This window comes from Solea senegalensis, linkage group LG11 (assembly GCF_019176455.1).
Source record: "Solea senegalensis isolate Sse05_10M linkage group LG11, IFAPA_SoseM_1, whole genome shotgun sequence".
NCBI classification, from domain to species: domain Eukaryota; kingdom Metazoa; phylum Chordata; class Actinopteri; order Pleuronectiformes; family Soleidae; genus Solea; species Solea senegalensis.
In genome coordinates this window covers 19,807,504-19,826,049 of record NC_058031.1, presented here as the reverse complement: position 1 = coordinate 19,826,049, position 18,546 = coordinate 19,807,504, and the positions used below count along the sequence as shown (strand labels likewise).

The 18,546-nt window shown below is 40.2% G+C and overlaps 1 protein-coding gene across 1 annotated transcript; it reads right to left on the bottom strand.

The window, feature by feature from the left end:
- Positions 1–1,419: 1,419 nt before the first annotated feature.
- On the bottom strand, positions 1,420–18,154 carry tti1 (TELO2 interacting protein 1). The gene is made up of 14 exons (XM_044039247.1): positions 18,033–18,154; positions 16,799–17,538; positions 16,268–16,605; positions 15,892–16,174; positions 14,909–15,086; positions 14,031–14,326; positions 12,228–12,644; positions 11,709–11,868; positions 11,459–11,626; positions 11,162–11,313; positions 10,319–10,459; positions 9,750–9,954; positions 3,346–3,433; positions 1,420–2,031 (listed from the first exon to the last, which is right to left on the bottom strand). Exons 2-14 carry the CDS (start codon positions 17,522–17,524, stop codon positions 1,812–1,814), a joined length of 3,372 nt encoding a protein of 1,123 aa, XP_043895182.1. The 5' UTR covers positions 17,525–17,538; positions 18,033–18,154; the 3' UTR covers positions 1,420–1,811.
- Positions 18,155–18,546: the final 392 nt, after the last annotated feature.

The following is an 18,546-nucleotide window of genomic DNA, read 5'->3' as shown; positions in this document are numbered from 1 at the left end:
AGTCATAGCATGTCGTCCAAATTATGACAAAAAAGTCATAGTATAGCATGTCGTCCAAATTTTGACAAAAAAGTAATAGTTTAATATGTCGTCCAAATTTTGACAAAAAAGTCATACTATAGTATGTTGTCCAAAGTTTGACAAAAAAGTCATAGTATAGTATGTCGTCCAAAATGTGACAAAAAAGTCATACAAAAGTATGTCGTCCAAAGTTTGACAAAAAAGTCATACTATAGTATGTCGTCCAAAATGTGACAAAAGAGTAAGAGTATATAGTATGTCGTCCAAATTTTGACAAAAGCGTCATAGTATTTCATGTCGTCTAAATTATGACAAAAAAGTCATAGTATAGCATGTCGTCCAAATTTTGACAAAAAAAGTCATAATGCAGTATGTTATTCAAAACGTTGCTGTTATAGCAACAAGTCATAGTGGTTTAATGGTTAAGAGACTAAAGACAGGGATTGAGGTTTCAAGAGCCATCTCTGCCAGTGCATTTATAGACATCACAGATGTAATCAAAGAAGTCATAATATGTCATACAAATTTTGAAAAAAAGTAATACTACAGTATGTTGCCCAAATTTTGACAAAAAAGTCATAGTATAGTATGTTGTCCAAAGTTTGACGAAAAACTTAACATATAGTCAGTCAGTCAGTCATCATCTAACCGCTTTATCCTCCACCAGAGGGTCGCGGGGGGTGCTGTGCCAATCTCAGCTACATCGGGCGATAGGCGGGGTTAACCCCTGGACAGTTCGCCAGTCCATCGCAGGGCCACACACACAACTAGAGACAAACAACCATTCACTCTCACACTCACTCCTACGGTCAATTTAGAGTGTTGGACTGTGGGAGGAAGCCGGAGAACCCGGAGAAAACCCACGCACACACGGGGAGAACATGCAAACTCCATGCAGAAAGGCCCTTGTTCCAACCGGGGCTCGAACCCGGGTCTTCTCGCTGCAAAGCGAGAGTGCTAACCACTACACCACCGTGTGGCCCAGTCAGTTTAGTATGTCTTTCAAAAGTCACCAAAACGTCATAGTTTAATAAGTCGTCCAAAATTGCACCAAAATGTCATAGTTTAGTTAGTCCTTCAAAAAGTCCTAGTTTATTATGTCGTCCAAAATGAGTGACATAGACCAAATAATTTTGGGCCCTCATGCAGATTTGAACAAACAATCTTTTGATCTGAAGTCAAACACTATAGCTTTGCACCAGTCTGTTACACATAAAGGCTAACATGAATGGGGTGAAGTCTGCCATCTCTGATATCCTTGTTTAAAGGTGTAATAGGCAGGAATTCTGGAGAGATGGACATGAAGGCTCTCTGTTCTAAGCCCCTCCCACCAGAGGTGCATGCAGCTTCATGACACATAACAATTTAGAAGAATGATGTTGAATAATAGAAGGAGAAAATAGAAAATAAGATTTATTGAGAATATGGATTTATTTTTAGGAAGTCCAGAAATAACATGAGAAGAAATATTGCATTTACAGTACATGTCACTGCCTTGACGGGAAATGAAAAACAGAGGAACTGCCAAAGTCTCCTAATACAGCAGAGCTGTCAGAAGTGTTCCTGGTTTCAACACCTGCAGCAGGAGTGTGAACAGCAGCAGAGATGCTTCATTGACATTTTCCCTTTTTCACCCCGCTGCTTATCAGAGCCATGTACACCACAGACGTTATCACAGCCTCATCTAACGGCTGCTTCCTTCTGCACGGTTGTCAGATATTTATTCCGTTAACTGACTTGTTTGAGTGAATGGTTCAAAAAGCTGTCAATCACCATCGATCACCAGCTCATTAGCTGATTTTCTGGTCGACTGTCACAGAAACCGAGTCAAACTCCTCCCTCAGTAGTTTCAGCACGTTATCCGAGTACTCGTCTCTCGGTCTGTCCATCCCGCTCAGCTGCACAGGCTGGAGGTCAGGGTGTGGCGGCGTGTAGGAAAATGGACAATGCAGCTCATTTAGAGTGAACCAGAAAGTGTCCGCATCCACCTGGATTAAGTGTCGGAAAACGCTGCAAAAAAGAGCAAAAGAAGCATAGGAGGAGGAGGATTAGCTCAGGTCTCTGCTGAGGTACATCATTTAATTTGTGTAGAGGAAGAAAACTCCTTCCTGTAATCCAAAGTGACAACATAGTGGGTTCACTGCCTTTAGCGTGTTAGCGTGTTTAGCGTGTCCTACTGTTTTGACTGTGAAGCTCATTAACTTACCCACCTATTGAAGGCACAGTATAAAGCCTTCAGGTTGTTTTAATTAGCACCCCATAAGAGGCTGAACACAAGAGTCCTGATTGTTTCATTTGAAGGACATCTAAAATTGTATTTAAGGTTTGATATTACTATATACATACCAAAAGATAAAGATAAAATGTCCTTCAGAAATCACAAATCCATCCAAACCTCAGTTCTCTTAGCCTCTTTCTCACTCTCTCTTTTATACCATATAGTGAGTATTACAGTAGTACTACTGATAAAACTGCAGTGTGTAACTTACAAAAAAATAAGCAAATGTCCATTACACTCAAACCAGTGTTGATTAAGCCTGATCTCTGTGTTTCTCATTTTATATCACGACTAATAGGAGGGAAGGTGGAAGCATAACAGCTACACTAGCAGGCAAGAAAGAAGTGTAAGGTTGGAATATGGACCTAGAATCGTCCTTTCAAAAAGCTCTGCAGGCATCTGTGCGCTCTGGCGCACACAGATAGAGCCAGTTTACGGAGAGTTGCAGTTAGTTGGGGCTCCCCATGTTTTTCCACCAAAGCGGGTCTCCCTAATGTAGGCTTGCATCTCCAAGATGCTGTCGCTGCTGCGGCTGACTTTGCCAAAGTCACTCCTGTTGTGCAGGTCCCTCTTGGCACAGTCACTGTTGTATGATATTATGATATTGTAGGAAAGCTTACAAGCTCCCTCTGCTGGGTTTTGAAATAACATCACATTCAGAATAAAATGTGAGCTATGAGCAAACAGAAGTTACACACTGGAGATTTAAACAAATTAGTATTATTTTCCTCCTATTTTTCTTCATTATTTACATAAAAATGCTTTAAACACAGCTCAGTGCCACCTCAAAATCATTCACATGAAATAGATCAATTCAGGGAACAAAAGTTTGCTATGTTTTTTCTGTTTACTTTAACTTGTAAAGTGTATTTATATATTTTTATATTAACTAGTCATTATGGTTGCAAAATATAAGGACTTTGAAATCATGATGTACGGTATTGAGTGGTTTCCCAATCATCACTTTCACTGAAAAGTCATTCCCTGGTATTACTTGTAGGTGTTTTACTCGACCATGATAACAGCAATATGAAGTGACGTGTTACCTTAGACAAGCCTCCTGCAGTGGGCTGGGTTGTCTGCAGCTCAGGTAGGGCAGACAGGCCTCACAAACAGCATCCAGATCTGCTTCACCTGGAAAAAAAAACGAAAAAAAAAATTGATCATCCTCTGCTCCGTACAAGGCCAATTGTGAAATATATAGCACATGCTTACTTTGTAATAAATTTATAAATGTATACATGACAAAATTGGTCATGTGGTTTTGCTAAACACAGCCTTGCATGTTTACCATGTTGTTTTTTTTCCCAGAAGCACAAGAATAAGAAGAATATTATTAATTAGCCTTGACATTTGTTCAGTGTTTTGTTTCCACAAATCCAACTGAACATACAAAAGTCAAGATATAAACCCAGTTCCCCTTTCATGCCAATGCTTGGTAAAAAAAAAAAAAAGGACAGAGAAAAGGACAGAGAGGAGGCAAAAGGATAAGAGCAGATGAAAGAGATGAAAGAAATAGATCGTTTCTGGACTTTTCTAACTCCTAATGAGCTGCAGGAAACTGCTGAGATGGCTGAGGAAAAAAAAATTCATCGCAGGCTGTTTCCACATCTCTGGATTTCACACCTGAGAAGCCACCTTCGTTTCCCTTTCCTTTCCTCACCGACTGTAACTTTTATAACCATGCCAGATCACGCTCCCTCCATGCTCTCCAATTCTTTCCACACTGTCATCTCTTCTCTCTTTCTCTCTCATCCTTCTTTACCAGCAGACCTTTAGTGATTCTCTGAGCTGCAAACCCAGCTGCCTTTCAAGACCCATTTCAAAACATGCCTCTCTAACGCTCTGCTTACTCTATTTTTCAATTCAACCCACACTCAGCTTGAACCAGGCCTGCTCACTGTGTGTTAAGAATAAAAGCATCAGTGCACATTTCAGAGCAAAACCAGATTATTTAGCAACTGCTTTTATCCCTTTTCTTCCCCCCTCTCTGCTGCGGCACTCCTGGCATGTCCCCTTTTGTGGAATCAAGGTGCTTGGAGGGCAGCGGTGAGAAATACTAGACCGGAAATAACCAGGTACTGTTAGAATCTGTGCTAAAAGAAAAACAGGGTGGAATTGATACTGAGGCTACAATTAGAGCTGAAACAAATTATTTGCTTCAGCCCGTTGGCATCTCTGTCTGAGACTGAGGCTTGGTAATTGGCTTGCTGCAGGCGTCCCAGAGGTAAGCTGTAGCCAAATCGGTATTCACATGAGTAAAGCTGCAGCCGGCGACTGTTTCTCTCCTGCTCTTTCACATTCTCTCCATTTCCAACACCAAATCTCCTTGTTTCTGATCTGAGGGAAAACAGCCATTAACTGTCACTATGAAAGACCTTACAAAGCAAGGACTGGACCTTTTCTTTCGATGTCATTCAAGAGGTTTTTTCTTTTTTAATATGATCCTTTCATATGAGGGTTGTAACTAAACCACAGTCAGTGAGAGTGAGAGAGATGCTGCTGCAGGTTTGAAGTGAGCATGCAACTAGTGTAGACTTAACTACTACATTTATCAGGAGATCAAGAATATTTTAATCATCCTTATTTTCTTTTCTGGACTGGGAATGGACAGGAGATGAGGGAAAGCACAGAAACACAGACAGTAAAACTCTTGAGCATATAATGTCTCTGACAAGTGAGCGGCATGTCCAGATTCACAAATGTTGGGTGTCCCTGTCCTCATAGTGTCACTTGGTACGGACTAGAGAGAGAGGGAAACTAGTGCAGACAGATACATTATTTTACAAAATATGCTCATACAAGGTGATTGTACGTAATTCCATTGTAAAGCGTCTGCTAAATGATGTAAATGTAATGTAAAAAAACAAGGAACAGAGCGGAGTATGAGCCATAACAGAAGCCTCAAGACTGAGCGTGACCTCAACTGACCTGCGCTGACATAGTTTGTTTCAGTTATTAGCCATATTATATATGGGATGCACACAAAAAGACACAGTGGCCAACCAGGACAAACCATTCATAAATCAGGATATAAACACTGAGCGGAAGCTTTAAGAATGACTTAATCCTGAGGGGAACATGAATGTCTGTGATAAAAATTTCATGGCAATCCATGATTCAACACTTGGCACGCCATTTCAATAAAAGCCAATACAGTATAAGTAGCCCTCATGGCCATGGGATTATTAATGTCATGAGACTTTATCTTGTGGGGAACATAGAGTAGATATACGAGCAAAATTTCATTCAGCTTTCATGAAAAGTTGCTGGTATATTTCAGGTTTGACCCAAGTGGTGAAGCAGATAACCATCCGAATCATCAGTGGAGCGATACCTCTACGCTTAAAGACTGACTCATCCAAAATGGCCCCTTACTTTAAGAACATTTCTTTATCTAACTGACATGACCGAAATAAACATATAACTAAAAAAATAAAAAAAGGAGGCATTAATCTGTGTTTCACTCCTCAAATACCATGGACTTGAGTACAATTATTCATACAAACTTCATTTCTTAGCAGATGACTTCACTGCTTTCCCTACTATAACAAGTTAAAATGCCTGCTGTTTTTATGGTATAATCTTCTAATTACATGTAAATATCAGCTCATAACTTTGCCCAATTTAAATACTATCCTATTGTGTTCTAGATTAAATAAATGTGAAATGTGAACAAACTAAATGCAAAATTCAAATGGGATAATTAAACATAGACTTAGAAGATATTCATGCAGGAACTAACCTTTAATTATCTCAAATGACAAACAAAATGCATTTTCACTACTTTATTGACTGTGATTCAGGTTTTGGATAAAGAATGGTGAGGAGAAAAACAAACAGGGAAAGAAATGACAGAAGGGAATGTAGCGCAAAAGGTCATCACCAGTTAGTCAATTTTTATTGATTTATTTTAAATTGAACATAAAATAAAATTGGAGGATTTTCACTCTTGACTTGTGCTCACATGTGATGGCATTGACAAGGAAAAAAAATATTTTCTTCCAGTATAGCATAGCCAACTATATTGTTAAATGGATATGGATCATGACTGCTTATCCAAACAGTTGTTTAGAACCTTGGACATCAAAAAGAGAAAGACTAGAAGAAGCAGTGAGATCAACCTGATAGGAAACTAATAAGACTGGCGTTCATTACCTCAGGTTTCCTCACTGTGGATTTGTGAAAACATTTACATTTTTTGATATTATCAATATACAAAATATATAAGAAGGATCCCGAGGCAGAGAAGCACGAGGGGATTGGACACAAACAGAATTGGTTATTAGGATTATGTCATGACTGGACCGCTTACAAACAGCCTGAGGCTGCTGTGGTCAACACAAAAGTTTTTATGATGTGCTCATTTACATATCCTGAAGACATGAGGCGACATTGGAGCGTTTTTTCTGGACCCCAGTGTTGGCCCAACATTCAAGCAAAACAGGTCGCCCTTTAGTTTGCTAAATGCTTAAACTAGTACTGCAGAAGAAGTAGACAGTGGTCTAATTAAGTCACAGAAACAACACGGTGGGCTAAATTGGACTAAAAAGCTTTACAGAGTGGAATCAGGCTTTTTCTCAAATCATATTTTATGTATGATATATTCAGGGACTTTCGAATCAGGTTTGTGTCCAGGGCAGGCATAACAAAGCTCTCTGCCTCTGTTGCTTTGGTAACGATGCAGACGTACCCATGATTTCAGACACATGTTTTTTCTTGATGGTTTGTTTGTTTGTTTTTGCTGTTCACAACTTTCTATAATAAAATGTGGATGTTTTTTTTGGGCTGTTCATTAGTGCAACTGTGCCTTTTGTGTTGAATATTTCCATAAATTCTTTGACCATGAAGTGACATTTCGCTAAGGGTTGTATTTGATGCTTTTACTCTCTTAATTCTTTGTTTTGACAAAGGCAATAAGGTGAGTGACTTTGTCCAGTAGCAGCACCTCTCGCTCTCCCACTGTGAATCCAATCTATGGATCGCCAACTGATTTTGGGGCAGTGTGTTGGGTTAGGGTTAGGGTTAGCCTATTTTATAATCAGCCTTGTAAAAACAGATTCAGTTTTTCTTTGAAACTTGACAAGTATCTATTTTTCTAGAGCAGCAGCTTTAAAAATGCACTTACGAAAAAAAAACCAAGCACATCAGACTGCGATTTCTCAAATGTGATTGGTGGGAATCGTCTCGCTGATCACATTGGTCAGTTGCAACAAAGTTTGGAGCAAAAACTCCCTTTGCACATTTGAACTGTAAAACTCTGTCTTTTTCAATCACGGGGGAGTGCACTGAGGTGAAGAAGTTCAGGCAGAGTGCACCGAGATGCCGGAGAGAGATTTTCAGCTCAGGAGAGACAGATGGCGAGAAGTCATCAAACAGGACAGATGCCGATTTGAAGAATCTGCTGCTGCCTCTGTCTCTGTCATGCTTTTTTGGTCTGGTTCTTTTTGGCGTTATTAACAGCTGATCTAAACATTGCTATAGTGGTTTGTGATGAGTAGTGTTGGGTGTGTGTGCGTTCTTCAACACCGCTTGCCTATCTGCAAAAGTCACCACACACCACTGCCTCACCCATCTTCCTCGCTGAAGGAAGAGAGTGATTACAGAAGTTTACAGTAAACAAGGTTCTCTTGTGGTGACATCAGTTCAAAAGTTTTTTTATTCTTTTTTTTTCGTTTTTAAAAATCTCAGATTTTATTTTATTTTATTTATTTTTTATTCTCTGCTACCCCTGCACTTCCGTCCTCATCGCTGCTAATTCTGCTGCTGCCCTCGGGGATTCCTGCAGACAGCCATGCTATGGCTATGACACATGCTGTCACCAGCCGCTATCTTTTCATCTGTCAGTGATGAGCTTCAGCAGGAGGGTGTGACATGTGTGTGAGGTTCACACCATCACCAAGGTAACACTGTAGATGACACACCACTACGTTGAAATCGAGTCAGAGGTTTTTATTGTGGTGCACAGTAAATAAACACCTGTCCCACCCAATAAAATCCCAGATATTTACCCAATATCTCCTATTAAAATAATAATTTCTGACATTTTTATTTAAAAAAAACCCTTTAAGTCATGCCTCGTCTGAATCTGATCTGTACTGATTTATCACCTGCCAACCAGCTCTTACAAGCTCACTGTCCTTAACAACAAGAGGTAATTGCAGTTAAAGGGACATTTTAACACTAATTCTCATTGCTGATTAAAATACCACCATCTCAACCTGCACATAGATCGCCACAGAGAAGAGTGATCACACTCTACAATTGCATCGCTTGCTCTTAGTTCCACTGTAAGTACCGTATTTTCCTGTGAGTACTTTTATGAGTATCCTTGTGTGCTGGAAAAAATTGGAGCGATCTGAGCTCAGTATGACTGAGACAGGGTTGTCACTGCTAAATAAACATAATGACTGATGAAAAATGAGACAAGCAGTCATAATTACATCACCGGTACCACATAGGCATCGAGTCCCCAGACTCTTCTGCATGAACATTTATAATTATGATAACAATGCAATTCCAAATACAACGTACACGGCGCTCATCCATTAAACATCCCTCTTCCCTGTTGCATCTTGACATGCTGATTTATGAGCAAATTTAACAGCATTTCTTGCTAAATTCTACTTTGCAGTTGCAAAACTATTGGATTCAGTAGCATCCTGGTCTATTGGCTGACCAGTCTACTGCATAGTAATGCCACAGCTTTGAAATGATCATATTGTGTGATTTTATACAAGACAAAATACATGTGCTGTATATCTGCAGAGGCCCCGTGGTTACCAATACTAAAAACAACACTGACTAAAGAAAAAGGATAGAAAAAATACGAATGGTTTCTCGATTGACGAAAACCACAGCATCAACAAACACCAATAAGAACCTTGAGACAATGAATTTCACAGAGCGATGAACTGAATTTCAATTTTACACAATCAAATTTTCAAGATGCAACATGTTTCTCATTTCTTTCAGGTCCTCAAAAAAAAGAAGCAGAGCAGAGCAGAGAACTTGAGATAAATACTAACTCATGCTGCATTACCTCCTCTACCCTGTTCACACTGTGATGAAAAACTGCCATCTGGTGGTTAAATACAGTCACTGTCTTGATGGAAATCTGAATGTCCTAGTGTGAGATTGAACAGAGCTACACTGGTGCTACTGTATCTATAGACCAACACAAAATTTGTAAATTTCCCACTTCTAAACAAAAAGTAAGAGATGGTAATCTGAATGCTTGTAGTGTACTATCTGTACTATCTATCTCTCACGATTTGAAATGATGACATTCTCTAATGTCCTGTTTTGTCCACAAACCAAAATGATTCAGTTTTAATGATTTCTTAGCAAAGAAAGCAGCTGAAAAATCTGAATGCTTCCCAAACAGTCCTAAAGCTGTCTAAAGTACCAGAGTCTGTGTGTGTGTGTGTGTGTGTTCGTATTCTCTTACCCAGATCCAGCCTCTGGCACAGTGAACCCAGTCCCTGCAACACAGCCAATTGCAGTTTGTAGGCCACCGTGTGCAGGTAGATGGGTCCAGCCTTAGCACTAATAGGAGCCTGTCGAATCAGTGAGGAGCTCAATCTTGGAAGAACCTCCTTAGAAACCCTTCTCCTCAGGAAGTCACCACACGTCTCACCCAGGGTGCACAGCATCTGGCAGAGACACTCAGCGTGTAAGGTACAATGTGTGCAGCAAGTGTGACAAAAACGGTTACGACGAAAATATACAGAAGTCGTCAAAAGAAAAACAGTTTGTGATTTGCTTTGAGAGATTAAGATGAAGCGATCATCAGCGTTCATTCAATTAGTTCAGAATGTTTTGAAAATCACAGTAAGACAGTTAACCAACACAACCTATGATTGACTTATGAAAAATAATGTAAAATTCAGCTGGTAAAATAGGATTTACATGCACATAAACACCTGATCCAGATAAAACATCACATTAGATGAAGTTAGATGACATTTTTTTAGCCATAATTACTATTAACATAAAAAGAAGCTGCGTTTTACACACCCTGAAAGCTCTGAGGACCGCTAAAGGGTCATCAGCTGTCAGTCTCTGTAGGAGGGCAGGCCAGCAGCGATGAGCCATAGGCAGCAGTTCATCCCCCTTTTCACTCAGCACACACACACACAGCTCCAGCACATCCAACACCTGAAGATGTAGAGACATTATTTTATACAATGAATAAGCAGCCTTTAGGTGATAGAGACTTTCTTCAATAACTTCATTCATCAACAGTTAAATGTCTTTAACAGAACACAAACAAAAAAAATCGGATTCAAACAGTCTCTACGGGTGGTTTTATGTGTTTCAAACTTGCTGAATAAACAAATAATCTCTAGCTTATGAAGATTTTTAAGTGGTATTTCACTGGCAGTAACTCATAATGAGGTTAGTGTGGTTTAGCAACTCAGTTTTATTGCTCATTTAACAGCCAACAAAGGAAACAAGAACCAAGAAAATCACACACTGAGCTGCAAATTCCTCATGTCAGCAGCAGGACACTAATTATTATTGTATATAGCGCTACAGTTAGCCAGTGGTTAACTGGCTACCTCATGTGGGCCCAATCTGTCTACAAAGCCATGACAGACTAAGGACTATAGTCTTTGTGCTCTACTAAGCACTAATTGGACCGGAGTCCCAGCCAACTGCCAAATCTATAGTTTTGAAAAAGAACAACACAGAGCTGCTGTAGCCCATGTGTGGTTGGGAGATCAGTCATACCGATGCACTAGAAACTCAAGTATATGTATATCACTGCAAAAGTTCCCTGTAAACAATCATCGCTAAGATTCTTATCTTCAGAATTAAAGGTCCATTTCACACTACATCCTGCTGCAGACACAGTACCTTGAGACGCAGTCTGAGGCTGGGATCAGATAGCAGATGAATGCAGCGCTCCATCACGTCTTTACTGATCCTCAGGTGAGAGGGAAGCTCTGCTTTCACATCAGGAGCCTCCATATCTCCACTGTCCTCGCACTCCACAGGAGGAGGGACCTCTATATTAACAGTCGATGTAAAGTCAGATAGTTAAGTTGGTAATGGATAAACCCAACAAACACTCTGTTAAATCAATTCAGGTAAATCTATAATACAATGGTTAATATGATCATCTTGTTTTGCCCTTAAAAGATTAAATATTACCAAGATCCTCAGTGTTGTCCTCTTCTATTCCAATGCCCTCTGCCAGCTTTCTCTGTTTACAGTAATCCAGCAGGAACTGACGGATGTCAAGGACTTCCTGGTCAGTTGAGGTTTGCTTGGATGTGGCAGACTCATTTGTCCTGGTACAACTGGAGGGAAACCACCTTGCTATAGGAGGACAGAAATACCTAAGACCATTTTTCTTTATTTTGTATAGTTTCACCCTTTAACAACACTCTTGAAGACGTACCCAGTGCCCTCATCAGCGCGTGTAGCACAGAGCAGAAGAGGGCAGCTGTGTGGTCGTAGCTGAGATCCAGAGCCATCAGCACATCCTGAACGATGTCCCCGACCAGCGGAAGCAGACTGCAGTCAGAGTGAGTCAACATCACTGTCAGCACGCGTGGAGCCTGGCCAACAAGACAGGAATATGAAGAAACACATGGTCAGGGCCATAAAAATGTTCTACACCTACAGTTGATAACATCACGCTTTCAAGTGAGAAGATGTGTTTGGCAGTTGGTTATCATCATAAAAAAAACTGTGATGAAATAAATTCATTTGAAAAAAAAATTAATTAAGCCACCTTAATTAATTTAAAAAGCAAATATCCAAAATATTCACTGTAAAAATGTATCTATTTCTCTTTTCTGCATTTGTGTTTTGGCCACCTGCTCCAAAACCGAAATGCAACAAATAATTACTTTGTTAAACTGTCCTAAAGAAGATTCTTCTGCTTTTGCTGTCCTACTGTGTGAGCTTGCTTTACCTGTGGATGCTGATTGAGCCTCTGCAGGTTGAGGGAGATGTCACTGAGCAGATAGTCTGAGTTTTCATTGATCAGCTCCTTCAGTGAGGGGTAGCCGCAGGCTTTGCTGATGTCCCACATGGAGCCCAGCGCTGCCTGGCTGACCAGTAGTGTCTCCTCCCCTGCTTTCTCCAAGACAGGGTACAGCGATGTCATCAACAGGGGCCGAAAGTCACGACCCAGAGCCTGAGAAAAGCAGCCGATGCCCTCGAGCTGGATACACAGTTGCCAGATGTTGCTGTTGAGCTGGTGGACTGTGGGGGTCGAAGATGAAGGAGATGAGGAGCCAAACGAGGAGGGAATCACTTGGAGAGAGTTTACATTGATTTTACTGATGTCATTGTTGGAAATGGAGAGGAGTCTGGGTGGGCTGAGCAACTACAAGAAGAAAGAGGCCAAAGGTCATTGTTACATCTACATTAACTAGCAAGACAAAAGATTTTTCCTAAAAACTGAAAAGTGCAAAGGAGAGCACAACAGAGAACTATATATACATATATATATATATATATATATATATATATATATATATATATATATATATATATACATATATACATGTGTAAATATATATTTTATTTTTTTTTAAATGTCCAGTATCCAGATTATTGTATCCTAAGGTGCATAGATATACTGCAACTGGATTTACTTGAGTTTTCTTATAAAAATTAAGAAAACTACAGCAATATTCAAAAAAAACAAAAAGAAACTACACTTTTTAGGAGGAGAAAATGAAACTTAGAGGGACAGCTTGTAGAATCCATCCGTTCTGCCTTGAAAGTCGTACTGTAATAACAGTTACATTAGTGTACACAGCTAAGTGCCTGTAGATTGTACCATTTTCACATTTATTTTCATTTCTATTCATGAGCATAAATAATCTGACTAAGGGAGGAAACAGAAACAACCTCTACAATGGCAAACCTTCCTTCTACTGTATGTTATATATTTCTGTGTATCATATCCTAGTTTGTAACGTGTGTCCAGAGTTCACATTTCAGCTGGCACAGAAAAACAGAAAGTTTATCTACAAACTGAAATGGAACTGTATCTGTGTCGGCTCAGTAATCCAGTCTAAAAAATTCAGAGCAGTGAGTTGAAACCCTGGAGCAGCTTTGAGGAGCTTGCACTGAGGCCACAAAACAATGTGCGTGGGTTTCTCAGTGATGCCTGGAGCATGTAGTTTAGAGTGGAGAGATCTGACAATAATCAAATTTCAATGCGGCATGAACTCTGCAATAATAAATGTTCGCAAAAATACAAAATGAGATGTTAAATAGCAAAGTATGACTCCGTCATTCAGACCAAGGAGAGTAGACTCATCTGTTTCATGTGATGATCATTCACAGAGAATTTACTGATCGACAAATTCTGCTGCTGATGCAACATTCACTGCCCATACAATCTATTCCCACATCAAATTATGAAGTACTAGTATAATAAATGGAGTAAAAGGAGTAGTTTAGGTATGGAAGATGGAAGCTTCAGCACATTTTTTTTCACTTCCAGGCTTTAAGCTAAGAAAGTGGTTCCCAAACTTTTCACAGTCCACAAGCCTTTAGACATTTGATCTCCAGCTAATCACTTGTAATTTGTTAGTAGCACACAGACACTAAGCATCCAACTCCTTCTTTAATACACGTTTCCCCCCAATCAAGCTATGAATTGACTGAAGGAACCAGGTTAAACTTTTGCCACAATACACCTGAAATCATTTGATACAGTGCAAAGACCACAAAACATTAAAACTTAAACTGTCCCCACCTGTTGATCCTGTCGGTCTCTATCTGTCTCTTCACTGACAGTAATCAGGTGCCAGTTGTTCAGACTGATGTATTCTTCCACGACAGACACCACTGCAGCTTCAAGGTCTTCCTTTAAGGTGGCAGAGCATCCATCTCCCTCACCCCGCAAACCCTGACTCTCTGTTGCCACGCCGATGCCTGCGGCACCCCTGACGATCTCATTCAGCACCATGGCAGCCTGCTTCCTGTATGATGAAGACTGGCGGTACAGATCCAGAAAGTGATCAGTCAGTAGGTAAATGTTGCCATAGAAACCTAAAGGTAGAAATAGGGAAAGTTACTTGTATGTCTGGCATGAGATCTATCAAAATATTATACAACATATTATGTCATAAAATGTAGCCAGCTTTAATCCATAAGCATTTGCATGTGTGACATCCTTTACATTTTTAACGTCCAGTGTGTTAGAATAGTGACATCTGAAGGTGAAAGTAGAGACTGCAACAAGCAAAGGACGACTCTTTTCACCTAAGCACATTATAAAACTCTGGATTTAAAGGATTTAAACACTCACAACGCTCTCCAGCCTTTCTGTTGTTTCATCCTTCTTTGATCGTATATGCATCAGGTTTACGTAGGTGGTAACTAATGGCTTATTCTAAGGCTACTAAAACCAAACACTTAGTTTAAAGCAGTTATACACTTATATAAACATACTCATGGGTAGAATGTTCACCTTTTGCCCATAAAAAACATCATAAATGTTACAACCTAGACCTCTAGCTGCCATATGTATATATATTCTTTATTCAGATATTAAGTACTGCTATGTATGCATGATGACTACAAGAAGAGATGATTTTTAATAAAGTCTGTCATATGCAGCAGAACTCATACCTAACGTCCGGCAGATCTCCATGAGCACAGATAAAATCTTCTCATCAGTGAAGTAGAGAAAATGCTTCCTCTGTATGTGAGCAGTGTAATAATCAGGGGCACTGGAACTCGTTTCTATGGAAGAGCTGTGGCTCCTTTCTTCGACGATGGAAACATCCATCACATCCAGTTCCAGCACCTGTCAAATCATAGCAGCGTGTTTGTTGTGATTCTGACAATGTGGGAAGTTGTCAGACTTGTAACTTGAGTTAAAGTTTGAGGAACAAAGAGCAGGCAAAGTCAGACGTCATGAAGGTTTCACATGAAAGTGACAATTACAGATAAAAATTAAACTCTGAATTAACTGAATAAATCGGTAATTAGTCCAATTTGCTGCCACTTAATTATACAACAGTAGACTGCCAGCAATCACTGTTAAATCCACAGTGGTTTGTGTTCACGACCCTTATGTGGAGGATAAAGTAGTAGAAGATGAATGAATGAATGGGTTGTGAGGCCACATGGCAGTGTAATGGATAGTGCTCCGGTTTCCTCCCACAGTCCAAAATAATGTAGATGTTAATTGGACACTCTAAAGTGACCACAGGTATGAATGTGAACGTGAATAGAGTCTCTGTGTGTATACTGCTTTTAGCCCTTCATCAGCTGGGATTGGTTCCAGCAGCCCCCATGACCCTCATGTTATGTATGTATGTAACCTTGAGGATATTCAGCCCAAAAACCTTAAAAACTAAACCCCTATGTCATAATAATGAAACCCAAGTTAAACAAACCTATCTCAACATGTTAATACACCGAAAAGTGCAGGATTGCACATTTTACACATATTTCTATACACATAGGAAGTGTGTCAGAAGAAGCTAGCAGAACTATAAATGCATTTCAATTACCAACAAATTTAAACAACCATAACCAAGATTTACTATAATTACCATTTACACAGAATTCTGATATTTATTCTGATACATGTCGGAAAACATTACCTGCATCAAAGCTTTAGAAATCCTCTCCAGATGTGCAGCTGAGTTTAGCACCACACAGACGAGTGGCCCCAGGACCTTTAAATAACCCAGGAACACATTGAGGACAAAAAGTTTCTTCTGGTCATCAGAGGTCCTCATCAGTCTGGGAAGGGAGGTGGCCAAAGAGTGGAGATTCTCTGAGAGCACGTCAGTGAAGGTGTGAGTAGAGCTGGTCATATCCCCGCTGCTACTATTGAGGCTGCTTTGATTCCTCTGCGATACGTCCCTGAGGGAAACCTCACATCTAGAGGAGAGGAGTAAAGAGGAGTTTCAATAAACAAAATTAGATTGTGCTTTGTTCTTATTGAAAAATACAAAAGTATCTGTTAAATCAGACCTCTCTCTGACTCTGGGCTCCTCATCATTGACTGCTCCCACCAGTGCCTCCAAGAGCAGCCCCACACACTCTCCCAGTGAGTGACTACACCTGGCCAGCAGGTGGTCAGCCAGCTCCACCAGCTCCAGCCGAACCCTCCAGTGCCTATGGGCTGAGGTGCATGAGATGATTTTCTTGAGCAGCACAGAAAGTTTCCCCACTGTGCTTTTAACCCAGTCTTGTGTTCGTGGGACCATCAGCTGTGCAATTCTGCCCAGGTCTGATGAGGGAGTCTTCAGGGGCTGACTGGCCTGAAGCTGGACATCTTCCAACACAAGCCGCACAGCACTTGACCAAAACTATATAAAGAATAAGAGAGGAAAAAGGTGATATGGTACAGTTATCACTAATGAAAATAATCCTTAGTTGCAGCCTAAATAACAAATAATTATACCTATAACAGCATGTATGCTTGTGTGAAATTCAGTCAAAGCTTGCATTGATTTAAACTGGATGCAAATAAGAAGCAGAGTATGGTTTGCAATACTGTACCTTAATGGCCCTGACTGTGACTGCATGGCCTTGTCTCAGATCTCCTGTAATAATCCTGGTTACAGCCATGGAGATTCCAGGTAAGAATGAAGCCATGGCGCTGCCTATAGCATGTTGCTCCTCTGAGGATGGGACTACATGCTCCTGAGTGCAGTCACACTGCAGAGTTAAAGCCTGGAGACACTTAAGTGCTGCTGCCTGAATATCTCGAGATTTCTCCTTCTCACCTAAAGCCAGCAGCAGTGAAACCGCTGCGCCCAGTCCAGGCAGCATGATCGGTTCAAAGAGTTTGAAGACTATGTCACCATAAGCAGCATGAAGCAGGGCGTCCAGGCACTGCAGCACAGCCAACTTCAGCTCCTCTGACGTATCGGCAGGTTTACCAGGGTCAGTTGGAGAGCAGAGGCAGAGGCAGAGCTCTGAGAAAAGGCCGTGGAGTGTGTCCCAGCTCTGGACACAAGTGTTCTCCAGGATGTGGCTCATGGTCTCAGCCACAGCCTGCACCAGTTTGTCCTTCTTGGGACCAGGGACTTTAAGGACAAAGCGAAGAGGGAAAAGGACATACTCTTGGAGCTGCTGCAATGTTGCATCATTGACTTCTTTTAACTGGCTGCCAAGAGTCTTAACATTGCTGACAGAGGGCTCTCGGGTCAGGAGGACACAGTTTGGGCGCAGATAGGCAAAAGCAATCTTTGGATCACTGATTTGAGACATTGTTAGAGGCATCACAGCAAAGGTCACTAGAGAGAGAGTGAAAGAAAAATAATAATATATTTGTTATTACACGTCTATGAAATCACTGTAAACACAGAATTAAACCAATGTTTAATTAAACATTTAACATATATGTTCTTCAATATATTTGCATATTTTTCAAATGCTTGATGACTTTACTACAGGCAATGTGCAACTAGTGGTAGTTATTGTGTGTTCTTGCATGTATGTGGTCAATTATGTACTATGACATATGTATTTTCTGTATGTGTCCAAGACAAATTTCCTTCTGGGATTTTAACTTGTGGTACCAAAAAGTGTAAATTAGCAAAAACAATGCTGCTTTAAAGCCTCACTATTACAAATCAATTGCTAAAAAAGATTTAGATTAATAAACAGGCACACAAAATAAGAATAACATAAGACCTTAACCATCGATGTTGTCAGTTTTCTACTAACAGCATTTAGCTGCTGCATGTGCACTGACGGCGGTACTAGCATCAACAAACAGGCAGCCTACCTTTACATTAAGGCGATCTACTGACCAGACAACTACACAACAAAAATATTTTTAACAGAAAAACTATATGTACACATGATTTAGTCAAAGAACTCTCGTTGAATGTGACATCACAATTCGGCGTTGGCGTCGCTTTTCTGTGACGTAACCATAATGATTTCTTGGATTGGAGCTCTATCTTCAAAATAAAAGCACGTACGGATTCAGTGTGGAAAAGTGATTATTTTATGCTTATTTATTTTGCCTTAAATTCATCGGGGAAATGTTTGAATCCTGACACGTAATCGCAACACTATGTATGAAACACGTATGTTGTTGTGTTTTTGATTCCCGATCATTTGAGCATGTTCTACTGTGGAAACTAGTGCTTTCTTCTGAGAAGAAGCTACCATTACTTTTAAAAGCCTTATTAAAAGTTGTGCTCCTGACGTACATATACAAACTAGTTTAACACTAATACACTACTACTACTACTTTTTTTTTACCTTTTATTGAGAGCGGTAAGCTGTCAGAG